A 12,517-nucleotide genomic window follows, 5' to 3' on the forward strand; every position below is an offset into this window, starting at 1 on the left:
TAAGAACTGCCTGCTGATATTTTGGATTTGGAAACACCCATACGGTTTTTCCTAAAAAATATTTCCTCTTGAATTAATCAAAGATATTGCACAACAAACTAACCCATACATAAGGGAAATGGATCCCAGCAATAGTTTCCAAGTATCCGAAATCGACGTTCAACAATTTATTGGTATAACATACATGATGTCTTTGGTGCACCTCCCGAGGGTGACGAAACATTGGAATAACGAAATCGGTACACCTTTCATAAAGGAAACAATGGCAGCGAATAAGTTTGAAAAATTGAGACAATGTATTCACTTTGATGACAATTCTAAGAAGCTTTCTCGTGATCATCCCCAAGCTGATAGACTTTTTAAAAATTCGACCAATATGGCAAAACTAAACGAAACTTGCAAAAAAAATTCCGCTACAAAGTCAGCTATGTGTAGATGAGCAAATTTGCTCCACCAAAGCTCGACATAACCCTAAAAAGCCGAAAAAATGGGGATTTAAAATATTTGTACTTTGCGACACTAACGGATTCGCGTATAGTTTTGAAGTGGAGTCTGGAACTGAAAATATTTTGAAACCCGGAGAACCAGGTTTAGGTGCTGCTTCAAATGTTGTCATGAGACAGGCCAGAAATATTCCAAACAACCAAAACTATAAACTTTATTTCAACAACTAGTTCACGTCATTGTCACTTATAGAATACTTGGCCAAGGAAAGAATTCTTAGTTTAGGAACAATACGACGAAATAGGATACCTGACTGTGAACTGCCAACAGATAAGGATATTTCGAAAAAGAGCCGTGGTCACAGCGTAGAATATGTTGGAAATGTGCGAGGAAGAGATATAGCCACCGATGTCTGGAAAGACAACAAAAGTGTAACTCTTGCTTCTAATTTCACTGGTGAGCTACCGAAGTCCACAGTACGCCGCTATGATAAGGCAAACAAAAGGTACATAGATATTGAAAGACCTTATATTGTAGCCGAGTATAATCGGCACATGGGTGGGGTTGATCTCATTGACAGCATCATGGGCCGCTATAAGATATTGCTAAGAAGCAAGCGATGGCACGTTCGTCTATTTTATCACTTTTTAGACCTTGCAATGTCTAATGCTTGGCTCTTATACAAAAGAGCTCATAAAGAAAAAAAATTAGAGGGCAATCAGTTGTCATCTGCTGATTTTCGTTTAGAAGTTGCCACGGTGTTGTGCAAATTGGGTACAAAGTCCCCTATGAAACGAAGAGGAATTGAAGCGGAGATACAATCTAAAAAGCATAAGGGCCCAGCCCAACATGTTCCTCCTATGGCAGTTAGGCAAGATCAAGTTGGACACTGGCCGGTATGGGCAGAAAAACGAATTCGTTGCAAGCGTCCAGGATGTGTTGGAGTATCACAAACGGTATGTGAAAAATGTGGTGTGGCTTTATGCTACAAAAAGCAAAACAACTGCTTTAAAGAATTTCACACTGCTTAAAAAACATGTAAATATTCACGAATTACAAATATTATTATTTAATGAGCTACGAGACGTTGTTACATAACGTGAGATATCTGTCACATACCCTTTTTGGTTGTTTTTCAAAAAAAAAATTCTTTAAACTATAAAACACGTATTTCATTTCTATCCGAAATCTATTAGAAACGATACAGTTTTTCCGTTTTTACTTAGTTGAGCTATAAAGGGTTAAATTGGTTAAAATATATGCTTAAAAGAGATTTCTTGAAAAGTAAATACTATGTGAGAACTTTTTTAAAATTATACGAACTCGCCGTCATACCATACATGCCGAACTGACCTTGTATTACATTTACAATTGAAAAAACCATTTGGAATCGTTATTTTAGATACTCGAAATACCGTCAAGGTCAGAAGGAAGCAGGCAAGTTCAAGGCTAATTACCTTTATTTGACAATGCAATAAATTTTATAGTTTGCAAGGAAATCTTATTGTCTTAACAAGAGCCTCGGACAAATTTGGAGGTGAGAAGACAACTGCGGCAACTCACTTTCTTTCTTTTATATAAGGTAGTTATACTAAGTAGTTTCATATCACATTTGGACTTTGACATATTTATTCATACATATATTTGTATGTGCATCCCTAGGCTGCGTGTGGTATACCCTTACTACATGAGCAGTATTTAATCATCGTGTTGAAATTATAACACAACACTTGATGGTTTTCATCATTTTGATGTTCTAATTGAATATTTACATTAATATTTAATTACAACAACATTGTTGCGGCAGAAAAACGTGCAGCCTATTTAATAACTGCTAACACGAAAGGTAAACGGGGACGTATTCGTGTGAATGAGTGCAGAACAGTTTGAAAAAAAAGTAAAAATGAATACATGAAAAAATAAACATTTTTGCTAATGTTTAATATGTTTTTGATTTTTAGGAAATTTTCAAAAACATGAATACCAATAAATCAGTAAAGTTGTTTATAGCATGGGGCGAAAAAATTTAACTTTCTTTAAATAAATATTTAATTTTCTTAAAAATATTTGTTAATACAAAAGTACTTTCCATGGGTTGATTTGAAAACCTATTTAATTTATAATAGTATACATCTAGATTCATATAAAAACTACTATTAATATATCATGAAGACATTTTATCCTCATAATTGGCTAAAAATCCAAGCACTTCGCCTTTAAGCCACATGAGTTTGTTCGTAACTGTGTGAACCCTTACCTAAAGTTGTAAATACATATATCTAACTATATTATTATGTAAAGTGTAAATGTGCTTATACAAGACGATTACTATGAGTCCAGCCCACCAACATCTGTCTCTGGTTGTGGCGTGTTCAAAGTTCTTGCTTCAATGCACCGCTATCACTGATCCGCGAGTGAAGTACAAATCAAATGTAGCAACAAAAGGCAAGTGCAAAAACTAGTCAAAAGCATGCATATGCCACTTCAGCTACATTTCATACAAGCATAAGCTTACAAGAGTACAGTAGACCCCGTTTAGTAATCAAAATAAAACCACATATAAATTGCTAACAAATGAGCGGAGGAAATGGTGCAGACTTTCTTTAAAGTACATAAGTAAATTTTGGCAATTAGGCTTGTAATTGTTCTCAATTTATCATGTATGCACTAATTATTCAATTAGATAGATAAATAGAACATAATTGAGGCTTTGACTACAAACTATGGTCTATTGTGCCCTATTTTATATCACATATGGTCAAAAAAGTCCAGCACTCTGAGCAATTCCAGGAGCTTGCTGGGCGCGAGTGAGGGGATGTGATCCCTGTACATGTAGATAGGCCCTAATTCATTCAATTAGTGTTTAATTTGCAATAAATTGTTGGAGACTAATACTAATTTTTCACGTTTAATTAAGTGAAGGTGAAAACTTATTGCGCTATTTAGCGAAATTCAACAATTTAGTCTCGATTTGTGCTCAATTTGACAGATAATAAGTAAATTAATTACAATTAGTATATAACTGTTAATTTATAAAACCATCAACTAATTACCCATTTAAAATATAGTTGACAAATTTTCTAACTAATTGATTATGTTTGAATCTTAATTGCACATTGAAGAAGCGATTTTTTCTCTACAAGTTCTCTAATTTTTTCGCACAGAAGTTAATTCAACAATTAACCGACTTTTGTACTATTAACAGCTTATTTTTTTTACATTCATTCTTAATCGAGTTGAAACTGAAATGTAACTATACAGGTGGTTGTCTAGGCTATAAATTTGGTTGTGTACATTGATAAAACAGCAATCAGTTGATGAATTTTGGTCACCAGAAAATATACAAAATGAAGAACAAAAGCAAGTATAACAGCTGAACGTTAATCGAGCCTACTGTTAATTGAGCCTATCGTTAATCGAGCCTAACGTTGATCGATAATGATAATTAATCACCTAATATTTAATTGATAACAACTATATGGTATGTAAATTAATGATCATCAGCATTTTACCTTCTAATTGTCTCAAGTAATTAACTAATTGTTCAATTATTAATATCAATTATAATATAATTTTGCCAACAAATTGTTGTAAATTCTCATTTGATGCCGTCGAAAACTACGTGCTCAAGCTTAATTGAGTCTATGTGAATACTAAATACTTTTATGTTGAGTCGATTATACTTCTAATGTCCTCAACTAACCAGTAGACCAGTGTCTACATCATTTTAAACATGAGTTTCCCTAATTGAACCACAAATTTGGTTGACTTTATATAGAAATTTCGAGTAATTTTAATTATTTAATTATTTTCTAGTTCAAAGCGCCGGACACCACTGTGGCTCTCTAATTGTTTGTGTGTATGTAAAAAAGCAATGTAATGTAATTAGATACTTATGGTTCTTAGCAATTACATGTGCATATTATAAGACAACTTAATTATTGTTAATGTTGCAGGAAAATTTAATAAAATAAAGTTGGCAAAACATTGAAAAGGGCGGTCGAAATGAACAGTGAAAAACCGGTGCTTAGCAGCAATTTATGTACAATACTCATAATTAATCAGTTTACCCTTGGTAATGGACAGTGGGTAATCGACTCCAATATTAGGGTGGACACTAAGTATAAGTGCTAAACAAAGTAAAGTTTTTAGATTTAGGACTCTTTCTAGTGGGACTCAATATTGTACACGAGTTAATGATGACTTATAAGCAAAAATGATCGATGTAAAGAGATGTATTGCGACTCTAGCAAACCGTAGGCCGAAGAAAGTCCACCGACGATAGTTGCGGGATATAATTATTGCACAAACTGGCTCGAATTTTAACTGCTTTGCTAAGGTAGTAGTAGGTGGCATCGAAAAGAGTTGCATGCAACATGGAAATTAATACTTATGTACATATGTATGTATGTCTATTTTATAGTCTGCCATTAACATGGAGAACTTAATGAAATATGCAGCCGAAGCTATAATAAACTTCACAAATAAAAAAGATGCCACACAAGAACTTGATTTCGATAAGTCAGTTTGTATGGTACCTATATGCTACAGTGGTCCGATATCGGAAAAACAAGTTCACTTATATAAGAGAAACAAGTTCACGTATATAAGAGCTAAATCGCTGATCACTTTCGTATCTACATTTTATAATGTCTCCGACGTTTCTTTCTGGGTGTTAAAAACTTCGTGGCAAACTTCAGGGTAGCGGTCGATCATTTGAAAATTTTTGGTGTTCCTTGAACCATTAGCCGATTTCCAGAAAGGTCTGAGAAAAGAGGTGTTTGGCAGTGAAGCAGATTTTTCTGTTTTCACCTCAAAAAACTATTATAAAAATAAACGAATTCAGAACGGAGGACGTATCATTTTTGACCAAATGACGGCTTCCCACAAAAGTCGTTTTTACACTTCAGAATAGCGTAAAAGTTCAAATTGCTTTCAAAAATAGTACGCCTTCGATAATTACTTAACAAATACGTTCTATCTAAGAAGGTCGTGTGAAAATTTAAAGGCGAGCTGTCCAGCCGTTTCTAAGAACTTTTCTTTCCTCAACGACTCTGCACACACAGCGTTTCGGGAAAAATGCATTTAAAGTTTGACTCTTAAAACTACACTTAGTCTAAAAATTCTTACAAATGCGATCATAACTCCAAAACTATTTGCTAGATAAATCTTAAATTTTAAATTTTTTGTAAGAATTTTATGCACAAGTGGACATAATCTCTTCATGAAATGGGTTCTCGACAGAAGCATGGTAAAGAAAAACAAAACCCGATGGAACGATATACCTGGGTCCAAAACCGTAAAAGTCATGTACAAAACGGTAGATCAGAAGTACACAAAATTCCTATTGGCACTCACTAGAAAACAATTTAGGAACATGATGGGAATACTAATTGGCCACTGTCGAGTAGGGGCACACGCCCGCAGAATGGGGCTGACAGAACGAGAAGTCTGCAAAAAATGTCCAAAGCAGGGCACCAGGAAAACAATGGAGCATCTCTTGTCTCTCTTGCACTTGTCCCGCATTGAAAAGACTGCGCTATAAGCATCTGGGGTCCGCACGGCATGATACACTGGACGAGGTATCGGTAGTGAGACCACAGAGTCTTTTAAAATTCGCTGCAAGCGCAGGCATCCTAAAGGATGGCTACTCCCCTTGGAACTAGCAACTGAACTCCAACTGATATTGCATAGGACCAAAACTGGTCTAAGCGTGGCTTATTAGCCTATCAGATTAACCCAACCTAACCTAATGAAAAAGGTAAAGGAGGGGTCAACAAATCTGATATCTGTTATCTAAATTAGACATCGTGAGAGAATACAATAAAATCAAATTTACGACATACAAAAGTTTTCATCTTTCTGGTAACCAGAATTGCCTAGAATAAAATGTCGCACTTCTTATTCTAAAAACGTTCTTCAATGTAGTCGGAGAGAGTGAACAATCACAACCAAACAAAATTGGTTGAAGTAATATAAGGCGGATAAAGGTTTAAGGCAACCAAATGTTCCAGAATTATACAAGCTTGGAACGATATCTGTGGAGGCTGTCAGAACTTCAGAGATATAGTAGACCATTTCCATGAGTTGGTATAGCTTTTAATGTACTGATCATAAGAAACCAATTCCCTATCGAGAGTTACTTTCTTGTCACACCGGCAATATTTCTTGAATGAACACCCCCTTGGTATAACAAGCGCAAATTAGTGATCTTCAGTTGCAACGCATAGTCCACGCGTTCCTTAACTGTCTGTCTGGCTATTAAAGCTGAATCGGCCGACTGACTGGCTTCCTGCCTAGTTGAACGGTCGCCGGTATATGAGAACCCTAAAATGCTTCGCAGGCAATAAATTGAACGTATGTAATTTAATCACGCTCACAATTTTTTGCGCCAACTTCCACATACCTTTGGACATGTTGGAAGCATAACGACGATAAAAATAATACAACACTGCAAATATTACGACAAAGAATTATAAATGCTGGTGTTGGGGTGTTAAGATTAACGAATTTGCTTTTAAAGTGATATATTTTCATAACAAACGTAAGTACATATTAATTAATGAAGTCTTCGCTAAGCTCCAAGCCAATGTGTTTTAAGTACTTTTAAGTACAATGGGTGTAAGTGTGCGTGTACAACAAAATAAACCCAATTAAATCACGTGCGCCAGGCCTAACAATTAAATTATTCGACTCTAAATAGATACAATAAAAAAACAGATATTTTAATGTTTTAATGCTTATATTACATATGTATGTATGTATGTATGTGCCACAGGGTGAGTGAGGGTTTTTATTACCAAATGGCACTTTGGTGCGCCTTGAAGCGAGAAAATTTTAATGGATATGAATGCCTAATGCCCGCCTTCATAAATAGTTAATGGATTAGAATAAATAAAATTTTTTTAACGAATTTTAAATACAGCGAGATTATTATGAGCATTTATTTTAGTAACAATTTTACTTTTAACAATTGTAAACTACTTGTGGGTACTGGTAACCATGAGTTCGCAGTTCAACACTGACTAACAAGTTAGACTATTACTTGAACGAAGAATATTCGCTTTTCAGTACAAAACTTTATTAAAAGAATCAGACACGTCCCTGTGGAAACATTAGGAGCTCGAGCTCGAGAAGATTCTTCTAGCTTTTCCTGCAGATCATTAACAACCATGATCCCGAGAAGCGGCGAGAAAACTCCCCTTTATGGGGTGCACCAGCTTGCATTCCGTTGTGTCTGCGCCCTACCGCACTTTGCCACGATAGTTCTGTCGCATAAAAATTTTAAAATAATATGTTTTTTTCGTTTAGTTCTCGAAAAAATAGGTTTCTAGACACCTCTAAGAAAGCCTCTCCAAACATGAGTTTTTAATTGTAACGGGAAGGTCCTCCTACATACAGTTTTATAGTTTTCTATTTTTTCTTATTATCAGATAGAAAAATTTATATCTCGCTTCCAACTACTTCAAAAAATATCTTGTTCCTTAGATTTTGAAGGAAATTAAATGCTCTACAAAAATGTCTATTATGATTTTTTCGTAAACCCAAACGTTTAAAAGATATTAACAGTTAAAGTTTGATTATTTTTGGGAAATTTTTTTTTTTTCTTATGAATTTTATAACTCAATGAAAAAAAATTATTATGAATGATGAATCTTATAGGCTTTCTTAGAGGTGTCTTGGAACCTTTTTTTCAGAGTACCAAACGAAAAAAAAAATTTTTTTGAATCACCCTAATGTTTAAGGTTCGATTCTACCCCAAACCTATTTAAAGCTTTAAGGATCACTTCCAGGAAAACGTTATTGGATGCTCCCTCGATATCGAGGAAGGTCCTTACTGCTAACTTTTTGTTCCTTATGCTTCTCTCGAGCCAGGAGACAGTAGTGTGCAAGGCTGTGTCCACTGACTTACCTTTGCAATACGTATGCTAAACCCTTGAAACTCGATCTATTGGAATACTACTTCTTAAGTGCAGATCAATCAGTCTCTCAAATGTCTTCAGTAAGAACGACGAGAGGCTGATGGGTCTACAAACCTTGGCCGACACAAGCGATTCTTACCGACCTTCGAAATGATCCTCACCCGTCTCCAAGCCCCAAGCGGTTCGCATAGATGGGTACCAGCCAATTGCGCGAGAACGTGACAGTCCGTTGCAGTTGCGTTGGTATAATGCCGCTTGGTGAAGTAATTGGAGAGGATCTCTCTACGGAAGCTCTACAAGCAGTGCTGAAGTTATCCACCGCGCCAGAAAAGAGTACGGAAATCTCTTCTGAAGCGTTTGGAAGGTAAGTCGGAGCTTCTCTCAATATACATATGTAGGTCGATAGTAGTAGTAATACAAGGAAGAGAGCCATTAGCAGCCTTTTTCAATGTAGAAAATGACGCGAAAAACGTTGCTCTTGTGATGAAAGGTGGCAAACCAAAATACCAGGAGACCACAGTCAAAGCATCCTCGCGTCATGGGAACATATGTAGAGCCATAAATTTGACAGCCAATAATCTAGGTACGGAAATTTACTGTTCTAAATTAGCACCATAGCGACTTGGAGTTATGTAGTTTAGCGAAAAGCTCCTTCTTTTCAAGACCCTTGGGTGGACATTGGAAGCAAGGACGTCCACACATCCAATGGAAGAATAAAATGCATAGGGAGCAGTCTGCATTTGGGATATACGCCTAGCACGACCTCGGTAAAGATAGATAGACAGAGGCAACTTGCGAAGTTTTTTGCTCTGCTCAGACCGACTAACGGGTTTTAGTTCCAAAGAATAAATAATAGTTGAAAGTAGAGGGTAGAAAAACTAATTTTTCTTAATTTTTAAACTAATTTCACATTTTTGTAGATTGGCCACCAAGATTGCGTGATATCACACCGTTAGACCTGTGGGCATTTGTAAAGTCTGACGTCTATGCGGACAATCCCAGTTCGACTGAGAAGAAGTCCGAGAAGACGAAAAGCTGAGGATATGTAGGCATGTATGACGAACAGCGAATAGAAGATTTGGAGGGTGTGTGAGGCACATTAAAGGGTATGCAAAGTTTCTTTTAGATGTCGGTCATATCGTCAGTGATATTCTAAAAACATCAACAGGCAGAGTTTCTGCTGTCATCATAATACAAATACCAGGGGAATATTGCAAGGTCCTATTGACTAAACCTGCATAAGTAACGAACTTCCTACTGACCGCCATTAAACATATAAAACAAGACAGACAATTATATTTTGAAGCTCCACAATTTGTATTCCCGTTGCGGAATCAATATTATCTAAGTATTTTCATGTATTTAAAGCTGTAAGTATAAGTATGATAGATGTACCAGTGCGCTCTCACCTAACCAAACTTTTGATGCGATACGTTTTTCTGCCACTTTTGTGCAATAAAGACAATTGAACTTTGTGTAGATGAGTTTTTAACACTTATGCTCGACTACATATAAACGCTATAAATATTTTCATTGAATTTCTCAAATATTTCTTAATCAACTTACCGCATAATTTTTCTTTTATTGTTCGGATGTATGCGATTTGCTGAGTCCGGATCGATCTTCCTTAAATGGTTATGCAACAACTCAGATGACATTGCTGACATTTCTGACTGAGGTAGAAATAAAGGCTAAAAGCATACGATATAAATAAGTAATGAGACCAAAAAAAACAAAATAGGAAAATGAAATGAAATGAAATATTTTAATGCACAGTGCGATTTTTAATCATTTCTTAAGATACAACGGTTTCCAATAATACTTACATTCTTCGCATCCTCAGACTCAACATTAGGACCTTCCTCTTGAGTAGTTACAATTGAAGTAGATATGCCAGACTGGTTGTCTATGCCGTCCAAGTCGTTGGGATCCGGCGGACTAACGAGTATATCCCAAAGTAGCGATTCAATGTAGTAGTTAGTGCCACCAACAACAATGGGACACTTGTTTTGTGCTAAAAGATTTTCGATCTAAGCGTATTGAACAGTTCAGGATTATCTTTGTATTACTTTCGACCACAGAAAAGGCGTACTAGGGCTACATACCCGAGGAATATAGCCAAAGTAAAGTAAAGTTACCAACGGATCATTAAATACTTTGAACGAGGAACTTAGTCACTTAATGACGATTCAAAATATTTAGGGACGATTTAGAAATCCTTACACATGTTGTTTGAAAATATATGAAAAGACACTATAGATCTTGAAGTGACTTCAAATGATGACTTATCAGCAAGTCAAGAACCAATTTTCCAACAGTATACCGTCTCAAAATTTGTGGCTACGACGCGACTAAAAAGTCGAAAACGGTGAAAGTTTAAGTTGTGTACTTTAAGACGAAATCCCGAAAGTCCAGCTAGAAAACTAGTACAATCCGGTTCGAACTGACTGGTCGAGGATGTTATACCTCTCAGGTAAGCTACCACTCAGACACACAAATAGAGTTCGGGACCTTTAGGACAGTAGTGCATATGAACATAGGAGTTCGCTTAAATCACCACAATAAGCTGTCTATAACCCAAGCTAGTTAAGTATTTATTCTGTAGTCACATACAACTTAATCTCATAGACACTTCATCCTTCCGAAATACGTATTTTGTAAACTACATGGTGAAAAACATCATAAATTTTTCGTTCGGTTTTCAAACAAAATTCTCTATAAATATTTTTTTTTTTACCATTATAACTAAAATTGTGTTAAACTCTATATTGTTTGTTCGCCGAAAGCAAAATATTTCAAAATTAACAGTAATTATAAGAAGCTTACACAAAATTCTCTGCGCTAAAAAATTATTGGCGGAATACCGGAGGAGCACGTATCAAAATTGGGTTAGCGGCCGAGTTTGACGTAGCTGAAGCAAAACCGTGCCGTTATACCGCTGCGTACACAGAGATCAATAGTCTAGCAACGGAGCAGTGAAGACGCTAAACGGCAGGATGGCCGGGCTTTCCATGGTATTCAATGGCCTTTTGGTAGGTGCCTCAGGATTTGCTTTGGCCTCAATACAGCCGGCCGAACATCCCTATGCCTTCTCCGCTTGCGCCTTTGGACTCTGCCATGGCCTGCTGGGCATCATACATGCCTACAAGCAGGGCGACGAGAGTGATAGTTGCAATAAGATACGTCAGATATCTGACAGTGTTATGGAGATCGTGCATTTGCCACTAATAAATATTGAACTATATTTGGCATCATCGGAAACCAGCGCTTTGGCATTGGGCCATGGACTATTCGTTATACCACTCGCTTTTGATTTAATTGCGAAACTCTTCACAGAGGAAGGCGATGATAGCAACACAAATACGCTGAAAGATCTGACAATTTTGGGCAATATCATGTCGCTGACATTCTTGGCTGTCAATGAGAGCAACTACGTTTATGTGAGCATGGCTCTTACGGCCTTCTTGACCAAATATGGTGCCATACTGTTGGACAGCTACTGGGAGGGCTCACTCGAGAACACTGTACTTACCGGTTATTCAGTGTTTACATTCCTTGCCAATTACGCAATCACTGGTAAGCCCGAGTGGATGAAGCAATGAGATGGAACTGAAGACCGAATGAATGTTGTTGCGGAAAAATGCATGTAAACAGACCATTTCATGAGATAATTATTATTAATTTGCGGAAAATACATAAATTTGATTTCGAAATGGACAAGTTGCGTTTTATGAAGTGGCCAAGAAGTCTGGACGATCATTTGTAGATGCTATAAGTTTAGTGTTGTTCCGAAGCACAGAAGTATTCTTGTAAGAATAATTTCTATTATTTTAGGAAAAGCTATCGAGTATTTTAGATGATCATAGTAAGAAGACGCTGCAGTTTTGGACATAAGACTTGCCTGATTCGAAGGCTTTATTGGATTTATAATAATCTAGATTTGTAATTTGAATGCTCTTTAGTTAGAATTAGTTTTGGCTGAGCTAATTAGCCATAGCTTAAAAGACGCCATTTAAATGTTTTTATTTCTATTGACAAACCTTTACTTAAGAACTATTTAAAGTATAATCTGGGATGAATTCAATGTGTCATATTTGACTGGCGTACGACAAATCGAAGGAAGATATTTTATAATGAAGGAAACAATATAA

The 12,517-nt window shown here is 36.2% G+C and overlaps 2 protein-coding genes across 2 annotated transcripts in view; one reads left to right on the plus strand and one right to left on the minus strand.

Moving 5' to 3' along the window:
* LOC120775310 (tRNA dimethylallyltransferase) overlaps positions 1-12,517 on the minus strand; it is a 144,517-nt gene that overhangs the window by 112,216 nt on the left and 19,784 nt on the right. Inside the window, exons 3-4 of the mRNA XM_040105445.1 lie at positions 10,193-10,396; positions 9,933-10,057 (exon numbers count right to left, since the gene is read on the minus strand). Of these exons, the coding sequence (XP_039961379.1) occupies positions 9,933-10,057; positions 10,193-10,396 (329 nt within the window). The remainder of the gene's footprint in view (positions 1-9,932; positions 10,058-10,192; positions 10,397-12,517) is intronic.
* Positions 11,046-12,050, plus strand: LOC120775311. Its single transcript, XM_040105446.1, has one exon. It carries the CDS (start codon positions 11,363-11,365, stop codon positions 11,966-11,968), a length of 606 nt encoding a protein of 201 aa, XP_039961380.1. The 5' UTR covers positions 11,046-11,362; the 3' UTR covers positions 11,969-12,050.

Source organism: Bactrocera tryoni, chromosome 4 (assembly GCF_016617805.1).
Source record: "Bactrocera tryoni isolate S06 chromosome 4, CSIRO_BtryS06_freeze2, whole genome shotgun sequence".
NCBI lineage: Eukaryota > Metazoa > Arthropoda > Insecta > Diptera > Tephritidae > Bactrocera > Bactrocera tryoni.

Bases quoted from the DNA above. Each gene is read 5' to 3' on its own strand.
- LOC120775311 (XM_040105446.1), top strand. From the start codon at position 11,363: ATGGCCGGGCTTTCCATGGTATTCAATGGCCTTTTGGTAGGTGCCTCA.